Here is a 25254-nt window from a genome sequence, read left to right on the forward strand (position 1 = left end):
TGTATAAGAAGAGATGAAAGCATAATTATACTTACCCTGGAGTCAGCCAGACCCTGCTAAGGCAGGAATCTCCCAGCCCTCTCCTCAGGCCCTACAAATGCAGCCAATATGACAATGGCTGGGGACGGGACAGGACTAGGTCTCTTTCAAACCCAAACTGTCAAGTGGAAAGAAGCAGGTTACCAAACACAGGGTGATCTTGCTTTTGTAAAACATGCAAATGTGTATGAGGATCCCCAGAGGGCCTTGTGTGCTCAGGCATTTCCAGAGGGTTCATTTGCAAGTGAAAGAAAACGGAGAGGAAAACCATATGAGCCTATCCTCTGGCAGCCTGTTATGATTATGGGCTTTCATCCAGATGCCCTTGGAGAGCAGCTTTCCTATCTGGTGACCTAACAGGATGTTAGCATCCACTAGAAAGAATGCTCAGGTCTTTATGGACTGCTGGCTTGGTTGTCAGTCTGAGACTCTGAATTTCAGTTTCATGTTTCAAGCAGAAGGGGATTCTCTTCCATTTACCTTCTCTCTTTTCCTTTCCCCAATTCACAGTTTCACCTTTTTTTCACGGATCAGCCACCACCAGGATTGGCTGGCTGGCTATCTATCTATGTATCTATCTAACTATCATCTACCTACCTACCTACCCACCAACCGACCCATCCATCCATCTATCCTTTTGTCATCATGATAAATGCCTTCTAGTAACCATCAATCTGTTCTCTAAAATTAAGAGTGTTTCTTGATTTGTCTCATTTTTTTTTCCTTTGGTGTTTGTGGTGGGTTTTTTTTTTTTTTTTTTTTTTGTATTCTTTGGGTAAATACTGAGTAGTGGAATTGTTGGATCATATGGTAATTCTATTTTTAATTTTTGAGGAAGCCCCATACTGTTTTCCACAGAGGCTGTACCAGTTTGCATTTCCACTGACAGTGTACAAAGGCTCCTTTCTATCCACATCCTTGCAAACACTTATTGTCTCTTGTCTTCTTGACTTTAGCCATTCTGACAGGTGTGAGGTGACATCTCATTGAGGTTTTGATTTGCATTTCTCTGATCAAGAGTGATGTTGAGCATCCTTTCATGGTGTCTGTTGGCCATCTGTATGTCTTCTTTGGAGAAATGTCTATTTATGTCTTCTGACCAATTTTTAATTGGATTGTTTTTTTGGTGTTGAGTTGTATCAGTTACTTAGTTTGGATACTAATCCCTTATAGGATATGTCATTTGCAAATACCTTCTCCCATTCCATCGGTTGCCTTTTAGTTTTGTTGATTGCTTCCTTCACTATGCAGAAGCATTTTATTTTGATGTAATCCCAGTAGTTTACTTTTGTTTCTGTTTCCCTCGCCTCAAGAGACCTATCTAGGGAAATGTTGCTACAGCTGATATCAGAGAAATTATGACCTGTGCTCTCTTCTAGGATTTTTGTTTGTTTCAGATTAGGTCCTTAATCCATTTTGAGTTTATTTTTTGTGTATGGTGTAAGAAAGTAGTCCAGTTTCATTCTTTTGCATGTAGCTATCCAGTTTTCCCAATACCATTTGTTGAAGAAACTTCTTCCCATTGCATATTTTGCCTTTTGTTGAAGATTAATTGGCTGTATAATTGTGGGTTTATATCTAGGTTTTCTATTGTATTCCATTGATCTGTGTGTCTATTTTGATGCCAGTACCATCCTGTTTTGATTACTTCAGCTTTGTGATATAACTTGAAATCTGGGATTGTGAAACATCCAGTTTTGTTTCTCTTTTTCAAGATTGCTTTGGCTGTTCAAAATCTTTTGTAGTTCCATATAAATTTTAAGATTTTCTGTTCTAGTTCTGTGAAAAATGCTGTTGGTATTTTGATAGGGATTGCATTAAACCTGAAAATTACTTAGGTAGTATAGACATTTTAACAGTATTTGTTCTTCCAACCCACGAGCATGGAATGGCTTTCCATTTCTTTGCATCCTCCTGAATTTCTTTCATTAGTGTTTAATTCTCTGATTAAGTTTATTTCTATTTTATTATTTTTTGGTGCAATTGTAAATGGGATTGTTTTCTTCATTTCTCTTTCTGCTGCTTCATTATTAGTGTATTGAAATGCAATGGATTTCTGTATATTGATTTTGTATCCTGTGACCTTACTGAATTCACCGATCAGTTCTAGTAGTTTTTTTGGTGGAGTCTTTAGGGTTTTTTATACACTGGATCACATCATTTGCAAACAGTAAGAATTTTGCTTCTTCCTTATCAATTTGGATGCCTTTTCTTTCTTAATGTTGTCTAATCATTGTGGTTAGGACTTCTAGTACTATGTTGAATAAAAGTGGTGAGAGTGTGTTGTTCCTGACCTTAGGGGGAAAAAGCTCCGTTTTTCACCATTGAGTATGTTGTTTGCTGTGGGTTCTTCATATATGGCCTGTGTGTTCCCTCTAGACCTACTTTGCAGAGGGTTTGGATGAACGGATGATGTACACTGTCAAATGCTTTTTCTCCATCAACTGAAATGATCATAGGGTTTTCATCCTTTCTCTTGTTGATATAGCACATTGTTTTGCAAATGTTGAACTGCCCTGGCATCCTGGGAATAAATCCCACTCGATTGTGGTGTACAGTTTTTTAAATGTATTGTTGGGTTTGTTTTGCTAATATTTGGTGAGGATTTTTACATCTGTGTTCATGAGATATTGGCCTGTTCTCTTTTTTTGGGTGGGGTCTTCTGGTGTTGGTATCAGGATGATACTGGCCTCACAGAATGAATTTTCTATTTATTCTGTTCTCTTCTATTTTTGGAATAGTTTGAGAAGAAATGATATTAACTCTTTAAATGTTTGGTAGACTTCTCCCATGAAACCATCTGGCCCTGGACTTTTGTGTGTTCGGAGTTTTTTTTATTGATTCAATTTCATTGCTGGTAATTGCTCTGTTCAAATTTTCTGCTTTTCTATATTTGGTAGGTTACATGTTTCTAGGAATTTATCTAGTTCTTTGAAGTTGTCCAAATTGTTTGTATATAGATTTTCATAATATTCTGTTACAATTGTTTGTATTTCTGTGGTGGTGTTATTTTTCCACTTTCATTAGCGATTTTATTTGATGAATCTGGCTAGAGGTTTATCAATTTTGTTCATCTTTTCAAAGAACCAGCTCCTGGTTTCAATGATCTGTTCCATTGTGGGTTTTTTTTGTTTTTGTTTTTGTTTTTGTTTTTTTTGTTTCTATATGATTTCTTTCTGCCCTAATCTTTATTTCCTTCCTTCTGTTGGTCTTCAGTTTTCTTTTTCTAGCTCCTTCAGATATAAGGTTAGGTTGTTTGAGATTTTTCTTGCTTCTTGAGGTAGGCCTGTATTGCCATCGACTTACCACTTACTCTTAGAACCACTTTTGTAGCAGCAGATTGGCAATCTGAATTAAAAGAGGTAGCCCCAGGCATGGGACCTTATGGGAATGCTCCTCTCCCCAAGGACAGCCATATTTGGCCCTCCCTACTAGAGCTGGTGCTTAGGACCATCAGAATGAAGCAGTAATCAGCCATCCTTTAGCAAATATTACATCAGAAGTGAACAATTTTAATCAGTGTGGGAGGAGTCTCCAAGTTGAATAAAAGGGGGAAAAACAGAAACACAGATGAGAAAAAGGCCATCTCTATCTTGTCCCTTTCTATGCAGCTCTAAAAGCTCATGGCCTTTGAACATTATGCCGGTGGTGACAAGGACAGGCCCTACTGCTGCTGTTAGTGAGGCCTTCGTTGGTGCATCTACAACCTACAGTGGGAGGGTGGGATTATAGGGTATCTCACATACCACAATCTGGGCCTGGTTTGAGGTGAGGGGAAAAAAGGATCCACTCTGAATTTGAGTGCAAAAAATAAATATAAAATTTATTAAAACACCCACAATATTTTAAAGATACCAGGAGTAATACAGTTCACAAACCCAGTTGTTTGTGTAAATTATAATAAAATACAAATCAAAAAAGGATACATACTTGCAATTTCTAGGCACCCTAAATTAAATTTACTGAAACACTGGGGGAGAAGGGAGGGTAAGGAGGGGTAGCTCAGGAGGCAAACCAATAAAGTGGGAGGAAAAAATATTAACAGAAAGGTAAAAATTATACAAAATAAAATTATCAGCATAAATTTACTGTACTAAGAATATCTACAGTTTAATAATACACATCCTATTGCCTTGAGACATTGCAAAAATCTACCATTCATCCATCAACCCCAGATAAACTTCATTTCAAGTAGCCACAGTTACAAAGTCAAGACGGAATATTCAAGTATGGTTGTTAAGTTCACCTCCATTGGAAGCCAAGTAACCAAACAGGAATTCAAAGAGAGAAGAAATAAAACACATCAAAAAGCTACAGGGATTCTAGGTTAAGTCTAATGCATTAATATGCCACAATTATGACCTGCCCTTATTTGTTTTTTATAATTAGAATATGCGAAAAAGAAATGACACCACTCCTGTTTTTCTCCTCCTTTTTCCCCTCAAAAAAACAAACAAAAAGCACTGGAATCAAGAAGATTTGGATGTTCAAAGGAGCCAAATAGTATTTTTTAAATCCCCATGTGAATAGTGATGAGTTATCCCTGAATGACGACGGGTAGTCAAAATGAGAAAAGAGCGCAAATGATACCACTACAAAAAGCATCCCTGATATCAGAATAGAAGCGAATGAGGAAGTAGGCCAAATCACTCAGATTCTTAGGCAAAAAGCAACTTTAGACCTTGCATTTCTGTGCCGCAGCCTCTGCTCAGGGGAGAAGCCTATTGCTCTGCTCTTGTCTGCAGCTCTGCGGGAGGAAGGGCTAGGAATGCCAGGACAGGGTCTCACATGGAAACACTCTGCGCACGTGTGGGTGTGGGGCCGTATAACCTATGCTGGGATATGCACCTCAAAAACAATTTTGGTCCAGGGTATGTCGAAGTTGGCCATGTACTACAACAGATGCAGCTGGCTAATAAAGTAAGTTTTGAGGAAGTGATTTCAAATGACAACAACGCCTGAAAAAGCTCAATGAGATGGGCATAGGAGATTCACATTTTATTCAAAAGCAAAACTTACAAAGAGAATGAAATAAGTCAACCCCACTCCTTCCTTTAGATAGTCTGCCATTTCAACTGCTGAAGAATGAAAAATAAAATGACCCCAGATTCTTCAAGGTCAAGTAAGTCATCAGATGGACAACCTGCAGGTATCAGACCTTCAAGGAATCTACTGAAGTTGTCACAATGTCCTGTTTTTGAGGTATTTAAAAAAATTGTGACAGTGGATGACATAAAATGGAGCTTCCGGTTTTCAAAACATCAATTTTTGTGGACCCGAGAGGAAATTTAGAGTAGCACCAACTAAAAAGCAGCCTCAGTGGCGTCAAGTGAGCAAAGAAATCTCCTTCCTTTAGTTCGAACGTGAGGGGTTACCAGTGACGGGCAGAAGCAATGCTGGGGCAGGGGCCGTGAAGAGCAAAGCAACAAGCCCACTGCCCACCACGGCGGGGCCAGTGCCAGGGGAGGAAGGAGGCCTGCTCGGAACGCCTCGGTATACGAGTGCCTTGGAGGTCCTCAAAGGTGTCTGCTTGGCACCCTGCAGGTGGAAAATGTGTGTCCTTGGCAATGAGAATGCCTGCCATTTCAGAAGAGGCAGGAGTCCCAGACTCCCCTTCCTCAAAAATGGAAGAAAAAAAAAAGCCCTTCACCTTTCCTTTCTCATTAGGCCTGAGGGGACAGATGTGTAACCAGAGCACCTGCCAAGCCAGGAAGGCCCACTCCCAGTACAGTTAGGGAGCTGGCTGTCTTCGGAACTTGCCTTTCAGGTTTTGGCCACCAACGGAAGAGTACTAAAAACAGAAAAACTGCTCAGAGCAGGTTTTAGCACGATAAACAGAGGTCTAAGGAGACAGCACCAAAGGGGGGGGGGGAGGGGGGAAGCCAAGAGAGACTGGAGCCCACCTTGTTTTTGGTTGGTTGTGGTTTCAGAACCTTGATAGCACCTCAGCAGGACAGGATCAGGGACAGTCACATTAAAACACCATAGCACCATTTTATTTAGACTATGTCAATTCATAAAAATGCTTCCTAGTCCATAAAACACACTTCAGTAACAAAAGGAAAGAGATTGGTTGAGGCACGTCAGGGACATCACTTAAATTTTCCACCAGCATTGCCTTGGTTTGAGATCTGGCGCTGGTTAAACGTTACAAAGTCTGGCTGGATTTCTCTCCATGAAATCAGGTTACCAGCCTACTGATCATCAACCATCCTCACGCCTCACGCCTACTGCTGTTCGGTGCAGAGCACTTAGGCTCTGCTACTTCTGCCCTTGCTTTAGCACTTTAAAAATCCCTTGCTCTGCAAACTCCTGTTTCCAAAAGAGTCTGGTGGAAGGACCAAGAGGGGGCAGGGTATGATCTCTTTCCATGCACACCACGGTCACCTCGGTGAGAGGGAAAGCCGGACCCACGAAGCCAGCGTGTGGGAAACTCAGGCCCTGCCAAGAAACAAACTACAATGACAGCAAAAACAACGAAACCTCAAAAATCCATGAAACAACTTTAGTCAAGATCTCTGATGGTTAGATAACGGTTTCTTGAGCTAGCACCAGTTATTTTGTGAGAACCTGCTGCAAAGCGATTATTTTAAAAATCTCTTAGCACAGAACTTTGCAAGCACTTCCCTTGCATGCAAAAGGCAGGGGGAAACAAAACGAAAGAGGAACCAAATATTCGCACTGCATGTGGATGGCATCTGTGGACAGGGCACACTGGGGAGATGAGGACTCCATCATTTCTCATTGCTATAATATTAACTCTAAAACTTGGTCATGCTGTTAGGTTCTTTAGTTGCAATGGCTTTATTTTTCTTCTCATGATAAAAACGTCTGTTAATCATCTTTAGGACTTAAAAAATGATAGTGCCAGTAAAAAATAAAAATTTGATTTTTCTCTTTAAGAAACCTTCAGCAGCAAGGGGGGGATAAAGAGCTGTGCATAGTTACTTTTTAAATATACGTCTAAAGCATGCTAATTTTAATGACTGAGATTTGAGGTAGGTTATACATGTAGTGTGTAAAAATCAGCATGGGCTCGAGCATAGCAACAGCACCACCTAATTTCTGAAACACCATTCTGAGGGGAATGGGAACATCCAATGGAGACTGCCTCTTGACTCACCTCTCAGCAGCCTATTTGCTAGTCTAGGAATTTATGAACCAAAGGCTGTTGGGGCTGCGGGGACAGACATCACATGCTTTTAGCTTGTATTGGTTTCTCCTTTCATCTAATGGCTTTGCTATCAAAGGGTGACGAGGGGAAGAGTATATTTAACATACATCAGGAAGATTCACACATGCCAAGGATCAGAATCACCTGGGTTACACTCGGGACCTTCCAAACCAACAGCCAACCTGGGGCTTTCCCGGGTCATACAGACGGTCACATTCTCCAAATGTTTCGTAAAATATTGTATTTCTTGCTTAAGATCATTTAAAATGAAGTTTTCAAGGCACCCCCGCATCTACCTAAGCACGGAGTCAAATGAGACCTGCATAAAAGTACGGATGCGATAAGCAAAATAGCATTTATAGGACCCAACTTTTCCTCAAAACTAGAAAATTAGCATGCTTATTAAAGACTCTGCTTCCTTTAGCTTGTCACACTGAAGGTCAGAGGTTTTCCTATAAATCTGAGTTCTGAATAATTCTAAATCCTGATAAGCTCTTGGGTATTTATTTCAAAAGCAATAATATTTCATTTTTGTCCTGTAAAATAAATGCAACTTTACAGAATATGGTAAAAGTGAAGGATAGACAAAGCACGTTAAATATTCAGCTACTATTTACAATTTCTCCCACAATTACATGTTAAAACATACTTTTTTTTTTTCAAGTTGCTGTTTAAATCTAGGCAAAAGTGCTTAAAAAAATCTTTCACTATTTACAATTAAAACCAGACCACATAAATGCTCAGGACATCTTACAGCGACTCTCCGCCAGTGCTTCTGAACAGTTACAGCGAACAGCCAGCGGGTCGGTTCTCAGCTCTTACACAAGGCACCTGGAAGCTCAGGGACTTGCCTTTAGCATCGTCATCTGATTGTTAAACTCGTTTTACAAAGACCCACATCTGAAAAAAAAAAAAACTGCTCAATAAATATCTGACATTTATCTCAGGGCTTGGTTGTCATTTCACTGTGTGGCCATGATCCCCTTTGTGTGTCCTGATGAAACCTCCCGTGCACCACACACATCCACATGGGTAGCTTCATAGGAACTTTGCTAATACCACAGGAAAAACAAACACTCCAGGAAGTCTGACTTGCTGTGGACAAATGTTGCTTCCCCCAGTTAGGCCCAACCTCTCTCAACAAAGTTGCAAAAAGTAAGCACCACATTCTCATTTCAAAGAACTGAACAAATGCACCAGAATTTTAGAATGGGGGAGTTCAAGTGGGTGGAGAGGGAAGGAAGGAAAGGAGAAAATGATCAAATAGAGAAATGGCACCAATTAGGGAGGACAATCATAGCTACCTGCTGAAAACGTTTGACTCCTGCATTTTAAAATTGATAAGTGTAAGCCCACCCCCACCAATGGTAGCATGGCGGGGGCCGGCTTGGGCGTGAGGCCTGCACCATTGTCCAACATGGAAATCCAGGAATAGAGAGAGATGCGTTAACTGCCGTTACACTGGTGTGCTGAGCTCCCGCAGGATGTGACCTGCCCAAGAGTCAAGCAAGTCCCAGCACAATACTACAGCACCAGGCTCTGCACAGCACTGTGCACGGAGGGACGGCACAATGCTGGCTTTTCACAGCTTGGGTTCAACTTCTTGTTTTTAGAGATACAGTAGCCCTTTTTCAGGATCAGCATAGACTCTCGGGCATTTTAGGAAAGACTGCCACTAAGACAAACTCCTTCAGCCCAGTATTCATTGGCTTGTCAACCCCGGTGGAAACGGCTCCTAAGAGCCTCTCAACTCCAGCTCCATCAGGAGGTGCTGCCTAGGGAACCATGACATCATGTGACTTGATAAATAACGGACAGAGAGGATTCAGTGTGGAGACTAGCAAGCTTGAAGCTGTCTACTACCAACCTAGTTTCTGGGGAAATCTACACCAGCATCTCAGGTGCCTGGCCTGGGGTGCACCTGCCCCCCGCCCCGTCCCCGATGCCAAGCCGGTGACTGGAAAAGGGACTCCAGCTGTTTTTCTACAGATTCTCCCATCCTACTGGAGAGGACAGAAGCTGTCCTGAGGGATCCCTCCCCTGAAGGGAAGGCGCATCTGTCAGGAGGGATGGACCGGGTGGCTACAAATCTGCACTTGGCTCATGAGGGGCAGATGGCTGAGAAAACCTTGTCAGCTCCCAAGAGGGCCAGGCTCACTGGGCCCAGCAAGACTGGGCAGGAAGGAGCGCTTTTGGCCTTTCCTGCCGGTCCTTTACCATTACTATTGTCGCTTATTAAAAAATCCAATAAATACACATTTTAAATGGAATTTAAAACTACTCCTTTGTGAAAGGACACTATAAACTTTCTTTCCATTATTGTGATATACAAGGATAAAGTTTTAAAAACAAGAGGAAATAAAAGCCACCCCCCCCCAAACAAGGGAGGGAAAAAAAACCAACGTGGAGATATAAATATTAAGATCACGAAAAAAATCACCCGACAGCCGTAGTTTCTTCTTCAAAGTGCTGGGGAAGTGGGGGAAAGGGAGGGGCGGGTCAGTTCTGAGGTTTGGACCATAAATACATATATATGCATATCTATATATGTATATATAGATAAAAAGACTTCTGCACCCCCAACCCGCCCCCAGGTGTGAGGGCAAAAGCACCACAGAGGCAGCTCGGGCGGGGCCCGACGCTGAGGTACGCTGGCTCCCTGGCACCCTGGCACCTAGATCCAGCGGCTGTAGGGCCCAGTGACCTTCGTGTAGGCGTAGGAGGACACGGTGACTGCTGAGTCTGTGGGCACGGCCAGTGCCTGCCGGGTGGGGACAGTCCCCTTCTTCTCCTTATGCTGAGGCTCAGCAACCATGGCGCCCCCCCATTTGCGCTTCTTCCCGTAGAGCTTGGCCTCCTGCTGGCCCAGGCCCAGCCGGGCGGCCTCCTCCTGCCGCGCCCGGGCCCTCTCCGCCAGCTGCTTCATCTTGGCCTCCCAGAGGGCCAGCCCATGATTGGGCTGGTTGAGGTTCTTATGCTGGTAGAAGACCAGCGAGATGCGGGTGGGGTGGCAGCGGTTGGGTTTCTTGAGGGGCGTGGTGGCATGCAGCTCCCGCCGGGCACACTCGATGAGGATTGAGCCGTGAGCAGGGGCCACGGCCACGCCGCCGATGTTCTCGTCCAGGAAGTTGTGTTCGCTGTCAGACCACAGTTCCTCCTCCTCCTCGGCCCCACCGTTCTTCTCCTCCTTCACCGCCCCCTTGTTAGGGGGGTCCTCAGCAGCGCCCTCCTCCAGGCTGAAGGGATCCCACAGCTTCTCCTCCGACTTCAGGGCCCCAAACAGCTTCTCACTGGAGCCCAGGGGCAGGCCGAAGGACTGCCAGGCTTTGTCCAGCTGGCTCGCCCCTGGGGTTGGAATCCTTCCCTCCTCTCCCTTCAAGGGGCTCCACAACTTGTCTTGGAAGCCAGGACCACCTTTCAGGGTAGAGCTGAAATCCCCGGCCCCAACCCCCCAAGGCTTCTCAGTCAGGCCGGGCCCGGCCAAGGCCGAGGTGTTGTTCCCAAACTTGCAGGGGCTCCACGGTTTGCCTCGGAGCCGTCCTCCAGGCTGGGGGGCTGGCTGCTGCCCCTCCCCAGGGAACAACCCCCACTGGCCATCTGGGAAGTGGGAAGGGGTCAGGCAGCCAGCCCCAAAAGAGCTGAGCTTGTCGGGGATGATCGCAGGGCTCTCCCCAGGATGGAACACACCCCAGCTGCCACCCACACTGTTAGTCCTCTTAGGGGACATGCTTGGGCCTCCTGAGTACTGTCCCCATAGGTGGTTGGGTCCCCCGTTCTGAGAAGCCTCGGGCAAAGGTGTTTTGTTCATCTTACCAGGGTCTCTGGGTATAGTTTCGGCCTGGACCAGTGGGTCTACTGGCTCTTGCTTGATGGATCTGTTGTAGCAGTTGGAACTCTGTGCAAAGGGAGAGGGGTCCCTGGATGCTGGGTGGATCTGGGGAGCCTTGGGAAGCAGATACTCCTTGGGGCCTGGATAAGCAGGCTGCTGGTGGTGAGGAGTGGGGTGGTGGGTGTCCGTGGGAACAGCCTGGCCAGGCAGCTCGGCAAACTCAGCACCACCGTAGGCCGGGCTCAGGCTGCTGTGCAGAGCGTGGAGGTCTGGCTTCTTTTCAAAACTGCTGCTGCTGCCACTGTGTCCCCAGGTGCTAGGACCGAGGAACTGCGAGGGGAAGACGGGGTTGCTGGATGGAAAGCCGTAGTAGCCGAATGACGGAAGAGCATACTTGGAGTGGAAGCCGTTGACAGAGGTCAGGCTGGGCTGTGCATAGTAGGAGTGGTAGGAGTACACGCTGTTCATGCTGTACGGGTCGGAAGGCCGGCAGTTGCCCAGCACCGAGTAGCTCTCCACGACTGCGTTGCCGCTGTACTTGAAGGAGCTGAAGTGGTTCTGCGGCTCCACTTTGAGGGAGGGCTTCAGGCCTTGCTGGGAAAGTCCACCCTTCAGAGCCAGGCCTGGGGAACACAGGAATCAACACGGAGAAGGAGCAGAGGGAACCCCGGCCCGCAAAGGCCCTGGGCGATTGGGCCAGGGGTGCAACCTCCCTGTTCCCTTAGGGGTTTCCCGGCCCCACTGAAGCGCCGGGAAAAGCGGGGGCAGAGCCCACACAGCACTTCTCCTCCTCCCTGGCACACCCCCACAAGTCCTCGCTGAAGCCCCACCCCCCTCATGCTGGCCTCTGCAGGACAAGGGTCAGGGGAAATGAGAGCTGCCCCCACTGCAGACCACGTGCCTGAGGCCGTGGGATTCTCTGCAGACGCTCAGGCAGGCTGGAGGAGAAGCCCAGCTCCTCTTCTGCTGGCTCCGCAGGTGCCACCCGCCCCCGCCCCCAGGTACTCAGGCGTCCTGAGGCTGCCGTGGATACTGCGCCTGCTGAAAGTTAAGGTAACGTGTGGTCCACGGGGCGGAGAGAGGCCCCGGACTTTAGTCTGGAGTGCCATCTTGAAGCAGGAAGAGGGGCAGCGAAGGAGCTGTCCAGGGCCACAACCCTCCCCGCCCCGCCCGTGCCACCTCTGGTGGGCACCCTCTCCCTACACACCTGGGTCAGTGGAGATGCCGGCCAGCTCCAGGGCCTCCTGTTTGATCTTCTCGGGAGTACTCAGCTTCTCTTTCTGAACCTTCTTCTTCTCGGCTGCCGCCTTTCTGGCTTCCAGCTGCCGCTGGCGGCAGGACTTGGCAGGCTCGGGCAGGCGCCGGACCTCACGGGGGAAGGCAGTGAGCACCTGGATGGCCCCGCTGCCCACCTTGGCATTCTGGTTCTCCTCACTGCCAAACTCGTCTGTGTTGGACATCTTGTACAGGGGGAGCACGTGCAGCTGCTCGTCCTCGGGAATCTTGCCCACGCAGCGATTGTCTTCCTTGGTCAGGGTGCAGACCTGCCCCGGGCAGAGAGAGGGAGGGTACATGGGGTTGGGGGGGCCCGGCGCTCAGAGAAAGAGGCTGAGCATCTGCATGCATGACCCGCCCACCCTTCCCCACACAGTCCCAACACCAGCCATCCACGGTTTCTAGAATGTCTAAAAGCACAGCTGTCCTGGTTCATGCAGTAACAGTATCCCCAGCACTTAGAATCTCCTCTACACCTTCAAAGGACATCCATTCACTTTGCCTCCTGGGACCCTCATGTGGCTGAGGAGAAGAGATGACCGGCCCAAGGTCGCATGGCTGGAAAGGGGCCGGGTCAGGCCTAGTGGCCATGCTCTGCCCGCCAGTGGAATATTATTGTCACTGTGCTTTATCACCTTGCTGAGCCTCAGACCTTCTACCATTACACTCCTTGCCCTGAACACTCAGCCTCCTTTTGCTCTTAAAATACTTTTTATTAAAAACTATTATGTGCTGGTTGTAGAAAATTTAGGCCACCAAAAAGGAAACAATAATTATCTCCATAATCCCACCACCCAGAAATAATCACTATAAACACTTTGATCATATATGCATATATACACATACACACAGTTTTTGTATAATGTGATCCTATTTCATTACCATATGGTTTTATAGTAACTTCATTTTTAAAAGATAGTATATTTTCTTATGCATTAAATATTCTCCTTCAGTATGATTTAAGAACTTGCATAATATCATTCTATTGTATCAATGTATTCATTTAACTAATCCCTCATTACTATTAAAACTTGTTTCTAATTTTTTCCTATCATAAACAGTACTTTTAAGCTAAATCTTCTAAAACACGTCATTCCTTAGAATAAACGCTGTGAAGTAAACAGCCATACGTTGCTGCCCTCCAAACTGCCCTCCAAAATGATTATCACATTTTTCACTCATACTGGCTGAAGCTGAGCTTCCATTTTCCTATACTTTTGCTTATAATTTTGCCACTAACTTCTGAAAAACATTTTGCTCATTATCAAAATGTATCGCGTTGGTCTGCATTTCTCTGATTACTAATAAGGCTTAATCTTTTTTTTTTTTTTCCTGTCAGGTTTACTCTCTAACTCTTGGGTTGATTATATTTTATTTTCTGTGTTCTTGATGTTCTGGCAGTTGGGGCCTTGACCCTGGAGGGACGTCCTTCCCCGAAGACTAGCTAATTCCTAGAGATAGCAAATGACCCCCCTTCAGGTGCACTCTGATATACAAACTGACCAATCCAGGGCCCACACCCCTAACTCTCTCTTTTTATCAAACTCTCACACACCAAGCAAATATTCCCCCTGCCCCCCATCACCCAGGACCAGGGAGGACAACTGGGGACCACCCCTACGGCCCAGAGCCCACAAACTATTCAAACTCTCCAGTTGTCAGCTTACTTAACTCTGCCTTGCCCACTCCTTCCCACCAAATCTCCAACAACTGCGCTGGGCCACACTCTCACCACTCACTCCTCTGCCTCCTGACCAATCCTGGTGCTTCCCTGTGTGGCCTGGTGGGCACATGCTTCTTGGGCTCTGTGAGTATAAAGTTCGGCCCTCCTGACAATCCTGTGTGTGTCTTCCTCTCTTATCATACTTCATTAAAACAAACCTTGGGTATATTTGAATACAACTCTCTTCTTTTTTTGGTGAGTTTTATGCCTCTTGCCCATTTTTATACTAGACTATTCATTTTTTTTTTTATCATTTATGTAAAGTAATCTTTGTCTATGAAAGTTATCATTCACTTTGTCACTTGTTACAAATGCTGTTTTCCAGTTTGTACAGGCCTTTCAATTTTGATCACGGTGTTTTATTATTGAACAGAAACTGTACATTTTTATGAAGTCAACCAAGTTCATGCTTTCATCTGCAGTTTCCCCTTTGGTGTGATGCTCTACCAAGTGTGTTTCTTCCCAGAGTATGTCTGTCTCTTCAGACTTGACCTGCTCTGAGCGGACCCCACAGGCTTTCTGGGTTTGACTGACCACCGGCCCTGCTTCCCATCATTCCCTAAAACCCAATGTGATAAACGACACAGCAAAAGTAAAAAGCAAAGGATGAGATATGATAGAAACTGCGTTTCTCTCCCTAACATAGATACCTTACCAATGTCGACAGACAGCTATCCTTGTTTTTTTAAAAAAAAAAAAAAAAAAAAAGGACATACGGGTAGTCACAAAGATAAAATTTAAATGGGCAAAAAAAAAAAAAAAAAAGAGAAAAAGACGTTCACCCTCTCTAGTCATAAAAGAAACACAAATTACAGTGAGATCGTACATTTGCCTCTCAGGTGGGCAAAAACTAAAGAAATTGTGAAAACCCTGTGTTGCCAAGTAAGCCAGAGAAGCAGTACTCTAAACCTATAAATGTCCTTACTCTGGGACGTCAAGGGGATTATTCCACCACCGCACCAAGATGTGGTAAGGATGGACCCCCACTCTGGTTTACAGAGGGGGAGTCTGGAAACACTCACTGTCCATCCACAGGGGAAGTGGTCAAATAAATGATGGCAGAGCCATACATACTGCCTTACAACACGTTGAAGTAAGTCTACATCCAGTGACACAGAGAGCTGTCCATCATGCATTCTTACAAAAAGCGGGTCATGGAACAGCACATACATATACTGTGATCACATCTGTGTAAAACTGACACAGCTGTGCACACACGCACATGCATACATTCAGGTGTCTGAACGGATGGTCATCACAATGCTAACACTAGTTAGGTCTCTAAGATTTCAGGCAATTTTTACTTTATACTTTTTCTTATACTGTTTACTTTTTTTGGCAATAAATAGTTTAATTAAAAAAAAAAACCACTGTTCATTTTGGAAGAGGTTTACTTTTTTCCACTCCAAATGCTACAAAGCTCTGGGATCAAAATAACCTCACTGTGCTCCTATCTCCTGATGTCTCCTCCTCCTTCCCTGCCCCTCTTCTCATCCTGGAGGTCCCTCCCTTTCTCTGTGTGTCAGCTCGAAACCCTCACAATACAGTGTGGACAGGGGCCTGCCTCATCTTGCTTCTAGCCTTGCACATAAGGGAAGGAGGACAAGGTAGAGAAATAAAATCTCGTGCTGGGCCATCAATCCCTGTGTTACACCCCAGTTATACCCAGACTCTGGGAGCCCCCTTTCAGGTGAACTGCCATTGCTTCTGCCTCTTCCACAGTTCCCCAGGGAGCCCTGCCTGCCCAAGACCTAGTTAAAAAGCAAAGAAGAGAGTTGGCATCATCCCTTTGAGGGGGTCCCCACTCAAGTCCAAACCTCCCCTCTTCTCCATCTGCACTCACTCCCCTAGTGACGGCATCTAGCCTTGTGCCTGAAACTGTGAACTACATGTTCTCCAGACAGCCCGCTCCCCTGCCTGCTCCACGTGTCCACCTGGACATCTGCCAGGCATCTCAAAACAGAACTCTTCATTTTTACCACCAAACTGGGCTTCTCCTGTGATTCTACATCTCAGCGTGTCACACCAACACTTGACCAGGTGCTCAAGCAAAAAGCCTTGGGTGGCTCTCTAGTCCTTCCTTGTCATATCCTACATCTGTCCATCAGCAACCCCCGCTTGGCTGGCTGTATCTTCGAGATTACCCAAAGTCTGTCCAACCACCGCCCTCCCTACCCTCGCTCCTGTCCAAGCCCTGTCACCTCTAGCCTAGACAGTGTCCCAGCCTAATTGGCTTTCTCCTTTGATTCTCTCCCACTCACCCCATCTCCACATACTTCTTTTCTATCTGCAGGAGCAAGAGAGCACTTCTAACTTTATCAAGGAGACCCTACCACTCCCAGCTTCCCCTCACACTCGGAGCACAACCCACAGCCCTGTCCACCTTCTGGGCTCACTGTGACCTGGTCCCTGCCTGCCCCTGAATCTCTGTGTATGCTGGTCCTTCTGCCTGGAGCACTCCATCCCCAGACATTCGGGTCCCTTACTCTCTTGCTTCATTCATGTCTCAGCTCAGGTACCCCTCCTCAGAGGGACCTTTCTGCCCATGGCATCCCAAATGGTATCTGCTATCACTCTAGCCCTTACCCTACTTCATATCTTCCTCACAGCCTTCAACACTACCAGACATTAACTGTATCACATACTTGGGCAGGGCTTGGTCCATTTTATTCCCCAATATCTACAGCAGCATCTGGGGCACAATAAACATTTGCTCGGTGGATGAGTCAAGAATGGTTTGGATTGGGGCGCCTGGGTGGCGCAGTCGGTTAAGCGTCCGACTTCAGCCAGGTCACGATCTCGCGGTCCGTGAGTTCGAGCCCCGCGTCAGGCTCTGGGCTGATGCTCGGAGACTGGAGCCTGCTTCCGGTTCTGTGTCTCCCTCTCTCTCTGCCCCTCCCCCGTTCATGCTCTGTCTCTCTCTGTCCCAAAAATAAATAAAAAAACGTTGGAAAAAAAAAAAAAAAAAAAAAAAAAAGAATGGTTTGGATTTAAATCCAGTGTTCACAGAGACCTGGAACAGTCTTTAGGTAAGGACTCCAGGTGCCCAACAGACTGTGTTCTACAGCATCCACCTAAGACATGGAGACGAGACCAGCCTTGTCCAAGCATTCCGGTCCATGCATTTCTCAGAGAAGTGGGCAGGGGCAGCCAGTATGGCAGGGCACCTCCCAGAGATCTGAGACTCTTGTCTCCAGGTCCCTCCCTACTCTGAGCCCACCTGTCTGCTTAAACCAGTCCCCCTCCCAGGACCATCCCGCAGGGGGAGCTGTGACAGGTCCAGGGTTCCTTACCACTGTGCAGCCGTTGTAGAGGTTATGCTGGTCCTTGTGGGCATGGGCACAGAAGTCCATGCAGGCTGTGACCCCTGAGAAGGGCCGCCCTTCCTTCAGCCCCAGGCGGCAGTCAATCGCTATTTCCTCATTGGTCACCTGTGTGGACAGCCAAGGAGAACTGCTCGTGTGACCTGAGGTCAGTGGCCTAGATTCTGTGCTGAGGAGGCAAAGCTAGGTCTTGGAGGGAAGGAGGTTAAGGACCATGGAGGCCTTGCAGAGGGGCCGCAGGAGGTAGGCTTTCCGGATGAAGCCTCCGTAGAAATTACTTCCTTCTGGGTTAACTCAAGTCCTCCTCACCTCATCTGGGAGATGCACAGGTGACAGGAGAGAGAAACTTGAGCCTCCCCAGGAGAAGCCAGACCAGGAGAGGTGAAAGATTACTATGGGGGGAGGCACGAAAGCAAGGGATAGGGGAAAGATGGTCTGGGATGCAGTTAGCTCGTTGTCAAGAAAGGATCTCATCAAAGACCTACATCACTGCTCTATCTCTAGCTGAGCTTTTCCCATAAGGGGCACAAATGAGCCCACTCTCCCATTTCCTGACTTCAGGTAACACGGACAGAGATGCAGATGACACGTGGGCAGAGAAAAGCCCAAGACCCAGTACCTGGTTCTGATAGGCCTGGGGAGCTAGCCTCTTGTACAGGGGAGCGACTTCAGTAGCCAGGTCCTGGAAACTCTTCCGGAGCACTTCTTCCTGTGGAGAGAACAGCAGTCACACGTATCCAAACCAGCCCCACCTGGCAAACTCTACACACTGGAAATTAACCTCCATTCTAGAACCACCGCTGGGTTGCTGGGAAGGTAGGAAGTGCCATCAGGTGTTTTTACAGGTTCCATCTGGGAGGCATAGGGTACCATGTCTGTTTTAATGTTGGAGACACAGAAGCTCAGGGAAAGCTGTGTCCTGAAGGTCCAGCCATCCTGACTGCTAAGCTACTAGCTCAGTGCCGCTCAGAACACATAAAACAGGTTGTTGGTTTTGAGTGCTCAACACCCTAGGTCAGAAGTTCGATGAAGTAGGCAGGTAAAAGCAGGATCAAAAGGTGTGGCTTTTTCTTCTGGTGTTGCAGGCAGGCAAATGAAGGCAGAGAGGGGCGGGTCAAAGTCTAAGCCAGGAATTCCACAGCCAGCCAGGCCCAGAGCCTGTCATGAGCCAGGGGCACTCTATTCTCTAGACCTGCACCATTGCATGTGTTATCATGAGCTCTGTGCTGCTTCTGAAATATATATTAAATTTAATTAAAATTAGATAAAATTGGGGCACAGAGAGTCAGCTCTGAGCCTGCATGGCTCAGTTGGTTAAGTGTCTGACTCTTCATCTGGTTCAGGTCCTATCTCACCCTTTGTGAGATTGAGCCCCATGTGGGGCTCTGTGCTGACAGCATGGAGCCTGCTTGGGATTCTCTCTCTCTCTCTCTCTCTCTCTCTCTCTGCCCTTCCCCCACTCACTTTCTTTCTCTCTCGTAATAAGTAAACATCTAAAGAAAGTTAAATAAAATTAAAAACCCAGTTCCCGTTTTACGAGCCACATTTCAAGTGCTCAGTGGTTACATGTGGCTCCTGTGCTACACGTTTTTTACAGAGAACATTTCCATCATCACAGAAGGAGTTCCACTGGATAGTGCTGCCCCAGACAAAGCAGCCGCACCCCAGCTACATTTGGCCAAGGGTTTCAGGTATCCACAGCCTCTCCCTGGCCCTCTGAGGGTGGCAGGTAGAGCTGGGGGGGGGGGGGCTGTTTCTACAAGGCCTTGAGCACAGACAGGCATGAAGAGTTTGCAGAGAAGAAAGAGGAAGAAGAGAGAAAAAGAACCAAGTTCATAGAAGTAGAGATGGAAGAGCAAGACCAATGGCTCAGCGGTCTGTCCAGTAGGGTGGCCAGAGCTGCCAGCCACTGCCAGCGGCCTGTCTCTGGCTGCAGCCCAGAGGCTGCCACCAACATGGTAAGCCCACGGCCAGCACAGCACAGGGCTGAGGCCCATGAGCTCTGGGAAGACCCAGGCCTGACTTCACCATTACTGCCACAAGGCTCTGGGCAAGCCATTTGCCTCATCTGTAAGGTGAGTAGCAACAGGGCCTACATCTGGGGTGTCTTGAGGTTAACGGAGATGCACACCTGTGAGGTGCTGGCCAGAATACTCAGCACTAAGTAAGTGCACAGAAATGGCAGCTGATAGAACAGGGGAAGTACGTGTGAGAAATTAAAGCAATGCCTTTTCACTCCTGGTCATTCCTAGTTCCTGTGGCCCTGGGGCTCCTCTCTTCATTGAAACAACTGCATTGAAACAACTTGCTTCCAGGGGAGGGCGGATGCCACCATCGAGAAAAGTCCAGTGTCAAATCAGACTATCAAACTAGCTTATGCAATAGTCTAAAAGCCAGGCTTTGAGGCAAATAAAGTTCTGCACTTGAAAATGCTTCCTTTTACTTCTGAAAAGCACGACTGGATACCCAAAGCATAGAAGTTTATTACACATAGGGTAGAAAAACGTGTGCCCCAGGGGAGTCCCCACGCCCATGGAAAAGGAGGAAACCCTTCTTGTACAAGGAGCTCAGGGAGATGTGGAAGATAGAACTGGGGATCAAGATGTTGCCTAGATCCCCACAAAAGGACCCAGTACCCTACCTCACAAGAGCTCAGGTAGTGGGGAGGGGGTAGGTTCGGGGGCAGATGGCAGGGAGCCCAGACAGACCTGTACCTTCTCTGCATTTGGAACTCTGCGTGGAGACCACCTCCTGGGATGGCCTTCACAAGCACAGCAACAGAGGGGAAGGGGCAGGGAGGAAGGCAGCCTGACCTGACCGGGAGGCTGCAGACAGGAGGCCATTGTGGACCCTAGTCCAGTGCCCAAGAGACAGGCTAGGCTCCCAGCAAGAAGACAGCAAGGGCCTGGAAATGTGGACAACCGCACAGAGACATGTGCCTGGCTGCCAGGTAGAATGAGGGGCACTTCGGGAAGCCCAGCACTGGCCCCAGAAAGTGGCCGAGGCCTAGAGGCCTCTTCCTGCCATACCTCCCACCCCTACAAACACATCTTAGAAAGAATGAAGAAAAGAAATGACTCTTGAAGAAGATCAAATTCTGGTGAGGAATTTGACCATTTACCTTAAAGAGACTGTTTTAAGCTGGGAGAGTCTGAAATGCCCATAATTGGTTAGGTTTAATTTTTCACTCATCACACCCCTCCACACCACACCCCACATACCTTACTTCCCAGCAAGATAAGGTCAGTTAACAAAATAAAGCCAGTTGCATTATCTGCACATGTGAGTCAGGGTGTGCTAACCCACCCCCCACCACACTACCAGAGACGGGAGGCAGGGTAGGACGAGCCGGAGGGCCCCACCGCTCCGCGAACTCTGCTTACCTCCTTGGGGTTGTCCCCCACGAGGCGGAACTTGCGAGGCGTCTTGCTCCGAGCGTATTTGCAGCCGTTGAAGTACATGCTCCAGGAACAACCAAAGGAGAAGGAGGCACCGCAGGTGTTGGGGTCTTTGCCTTGACAAGCGCAGGTCCGGCTGCAATACGCATCACACGTTAGGCATACAGACACATTTTTTGTTCGGAAATCGTCCTCCTACATCAGGGGGGAGGTCCTGCTGAGGCCTGGCACCCATGGTCTCCCAGTGACTGGGACCACATCCCTCCCGCCTTTAACTCCTTCCCCAAATTTCCTCGCATAGAGTAGTCAGCTCTGAGCAGCCCTTTCTGCTCCCACCCCTGAGCCTGAAGGTCTAAGAATCTGTCTTTGGGAGGGGAGCCTGGGTGGCTCAGTCAGTTAAGCGTCAGAATTCGGCTCAGGTCATGATCTCACGGTTCCTGAGTTCGAACCCCAAGTCGGGCCCTGTGCTGACAACTCAGAGCCTGAAGCCTGCTTGGGATTCTGTGTCTCCTTCTCTCTGCCCCTCCCCAGCTCGCACTCTGTCTCTCTCAAAAATAAACAAACATTAAAAAGATTTTTTGTGGAATCTGTTGCTGGGAGAAACCCCTGGGTGTTTTGAGACAAGTGGGAAAAATCTAGTCAAAACCCCAGTAAGGTTTATACTTTGCCTTAACACTAATATCATGACGGGTTCCAACACAAACAACACAATCAGGGAAGTGACATGGGCTATAGAGTTTGAACACGCCTGCTTCCTTCAGGCTCAGGTGCTGACAGGCCTTTAAATAAATAAACACTGACATTATAATCCAACAACTAATCAAACCTGGAAATGCTCCAGATGCCCCTCAACTGGGGAGTGGGTAAATGAACTGTGAGGCGTCCAGCAGTGGCAAACTACTCAGCAATCAGAAAGAATGAGCTACACACCTCCACAGCTGAAGCCCAGAAACGCTACGCTCAGGGGAAAAAGAAGCCAGACTCAGGAGGCTACACCCCGTATGGTTCCGTCTCTACAACATTCTTGCAAAGGCAAACTCACAGGGACAAGAAGCAAGAATGGTGGTTGCCACGGGCAGAAGGAAACTTGCTTACAAAGCAGGCACAGGGGAACTGGAGGGGATGATGGAATGGTTATACATCTTCGCGCGGCGGCTACGTGACTGTAAACATTTGTCAAAACTCTTCAAACTTGGACACCTGAAACCGATACTATGTTGTATGCTACCTAACTGGTACTTAAAAAGAAACCTCTTCAAACTGTAGATCTAAGTAAAAATACCTTAATTTAAGAAGTGGGGGTGGGGGACTCGGGGGCTCAGTCGGTGAAGCGTCCGACTTGGGCTCAGGTCATGATCTTGCAGTCCGTGGTTTTGAGCCTGTGTTGGGCTCTGTGCTGACAGCTCAGAGCCTGGAGTCTGCTTCAGAGTCTGTCTCCCTCTTTCTCTGCCCCTCCCCCGCTCGCACGCACTCTCTCTCAAAAATTAACATTAAAAATTAAAAAAAAAAAGAAAAACACCTTAATTTAAAAAGTGGCATTTAATTTAAACGCCTTAATTTTAAAAGGCCCTAGAGGGGCAGGTTTTATGAATACCACTGATGCCTTAGATTTGTGGGACACTCATGCACTCATAGCTGTTTCACCATTAGAACCTCAGAGTCCCTCTGAGGTTCACCGGCAGAGCCAAGCCAAGTCAAGGGACCCTTCTCTTGCCGGGACCAGAAGAACCCAGGTCAGGATTGTGGGAGAACTTCTTTCATCACAGTCCCGACTGCAGGACAGACAGGGCCCTGGGAGGGGCCAGCGCCACCCTCAGGGGGGGCCCAGGGTCTCCCCCTGCATCTGCCCCCCAAGGCCCTGCCAATGGACACTTGGCCCAGCCACCCCAACCCTTGCGCGCCGAGATCCCACCCACGTACTCATCGTTGAGGCCACATCTCCGGCTGGTGGGGTTCCCGTACTTCCGGAGAGTGTCGGTGAGCTCTTGGTAGAGGGTGTCTCCGAGGCTGCGGGGGATGCCCTCCCAGGCCAGGATGAGGATGACGATCACCGCGTTCTGGCAGTGGTGGCCTGCCCGGTGCCGCACCAGGCACAGTAGCTTCTCCTCCAGCGTGTGCCTGCGGATCACCTGCAGGGGGGTGGGGTGGGGAGGGCACTGCTAACTGTGGGAGCCATGCCCCACACTCCTCTGCATGGGATGCCATACACCCCCCACCTCTGCTGACCAGACCTGGGGACGCAGGTCTTTAGGGCAGTGTCCACAGGATACCACAACCTGGTAATGGCAACCATACAGGCTAAGAGACCGTTACAATTAAGGAATAATAAATACAAAAGTTATTTATTTTTTTTTTAATTTTTTTTTTTATTTATTTTTGGGACAGAGAGAGACAGAGCATGAACGGGGGAGGGTCAGAGAGAGGGGGAGACACAGAATCCGAAACAGGCTCCAGGCTCCGAGCCGTCAGCCCAGAGCCTGACGCGGGGCTCGAACTCACAGACCGCGAGATTGTGACCTGGCTGAAGTCGGACGCTTAACCGACTGCGCCACCCAGGCGTCCCCAAAAGTTATTTTTTAAGAGTAAAATAAAAAATATTTACTACAAAACGGAAGTTACTGATGAATTACACAGACTTAGGACTAAAAACACACAGATAAATTGGTAAGCCAAAATATATTCAGAGATTTTTATGTATCTTAAAATATTTACAGAGAAAATGCTGCATATCTGTATGATTTTAATTAAAAAATAAGGGCCTTGGTGCTGTGGAAAACAATTTTAGGTAGTTTCTCCAAAAGCTAAATATGTAATTACCATATGACCGAGCAATTCCTAGGAATATACCCAGGGTGACTGAGAGCAGGGACTGGGTCAGGTACTGTTCATAACAGCCAGACAGCGGGCACAACACAAGAGTCCATCAGTGGATGCATGGATAAACAAACAACGGAATATTCCCTAAACAAACTATTCCCTCCAAACAACGGAATAGTCCTCAATCTTAAAAAGGAAGAAAAATCTGACTCATGCGACAACATGGATGAACCTGGGTAACATCATGTTAAGCGAAAGAAGCCACACACTAAAGGATCCACACTGTGTGATTCCACTTACAGAGGGTACCTAGAATAGTCAAATTCATAGAGACAGAAAGTAGAACAGTGGCTGCCAGGGTTGGGGCGGAGAGCGTGGGGAATTATTACTTAACGGGTATAGAGTTTCTGCATGGGATGGTGAAGAAGTTTTGAAAATACAGAGTCGTGATGGTTGCAAAACAATGTGAATGTTGGGGTGCCTGGGTGGCTCAGTCAGTGGAGCATCTGGATTTCAGCTCAGGTCATGAACCCAGGGTTGTGGGATTAAGGCCTGTGCCGGGCTCTGCACGGACAGCGTGGAGCCTGCTTAAGATCCTCTCTCCCCCTCCCTCTGCCCCTCCCTCGCTCTCTCAAAAACAAAACAAGAATGTGAATGTAGTGGATACCACTGAACAGTACACTTAAAAATGGTTAAAATGGCCAATTTTATGTTATGTATACTTTAACACAACTTTAAAAAATTAATTGTATGGCGTATGAATTATATCTCAATAAGGCTCTTAAAGAAAACAAAAGCAAGGGCCTTGGGCTCTGCACTGCTGCCCAGCCAGGTTCTCACCTAACTCTCACACCCAGAACTCTGTCCAAAAAGATGCGGCATGGCAAAGGGCCCGGGAGCTGGGGGACGAGATGGCTGATCTCCCATAAGAGCCCAAACTAATTCTGTGACCTGATAAAATGAGGGCCTGTGAAGAGGGGAGGGATGAGGGCAGACTGGGAAGGGCTTTCAGGGGAAAAGAACTCAAGGCAGGGGTTCCACAAAAAAGTCTGTACAAGGGGCTTTCATAAGTAGCTTCCTGCTCTAGAAGAGGAGCAGGCAGATGGCAGGGTGGAGGGGGAGAGTGACAGGGAGACCACTAACAAACAAAATACAAACAAAAGTGGATAAAGTGCTGAAGTAGGGCAGTGGGGAATGAAACAGGAAAAGGAATGTATTCAGACTCATTGAGGAGAAAAGTGACCTTGGGACCATCTGACTCTAGGGGCTGAGGGACAGGGCAAAGTCTTTTTTTTTTTTTTTTAACGTTTATTTATTTTTGAGACAGAGAGAGACAGAGCATGAACAGGGGAGGGGCAGAGAGAGAGGGAAACACAGAATCTGAAACAGGCTCCAGGCTCTGAGCTGTCAGCACAGAGCCCGACGCGGGGCTCGAACTCATGGGCCGTGAGATCATGACCTGAGCCGAAGTCGGATGCTTAACTGACCAAGCCACCCAGGCACCCCAAGGGACAGGGCAAAGTCTTAAACGGACTTCCACTTTTGTGGCACAGGACAGTGGGTGGAGTGGGGGTTGTTTACTGATGAGTTAACTGGGAACATGCTGGGGCTACTTGGGAATGTCTGAGTGACTATTTCTAGTAAGACCCCAATACACTGGGTCTGGAGGTCAGGAG

At 47.5% G+C, this 25254-nt stretch overlaps 1 protein-coding gene across 6 annotated transcripts in view; it reads right to left on the reverse strand.

The window, feature by feature from the left end:
* Window positions 1–3835: 3835 nt before the first annotated feature.
* Window positions 3836–25254, reverse strand: part of TET3 (tet methylcytosine dioxygenase 3) — a 106748-nt gene continuing 85329 nt past the window's right edge. For all 6 annotated transcript variants that reach the window (XM_058683663.1, XM_058683664.1, XM_058683666.1 and 3 more), the window contains 6 exons: window positions 22682–22890; window positions 20747–20897; window positions 17983–18072; window positions 17334–17471; window positions 12250–12586; window positions 3836–11665 (listed from right to left, as the gene is read on the reverse strand). In XM_058683663.1, coding sequence (XP_058539646.1) covers window positions 9888–11665; window positions 12250–12586; window positions 17334–17471; window positions 17983–18072; window positions 20747–20897; window positions 22682–22890 — 2703 coding nt within the window. In that variant the 3' untranslated portion in view covers window positions 3836–9887. The remainder of the gene's footprint in view (window positions 11666–12249; window positions 12587–17333; window positions 17472–17982; window positions 18073–20746; window positions 20898–22681; window positions 22891–25254) is intronic.

Source organism: Neofelis nebulosa, chromosome 9, assembly GCF_028018385.1.
Source record: "Neofelis nebulosa isolate mNeoNeb1 chromosome 9, mNeoNeb1.pri, whole genome shotgun sequence".
In the NCBI taxonomy this organism is placed as follows: domain Eukaryota; kingdom Metazoa; phylum Chordata; class Mammalia; order Carnivora; family Felidae; genus Neofelis; species Neofelis nebulosa.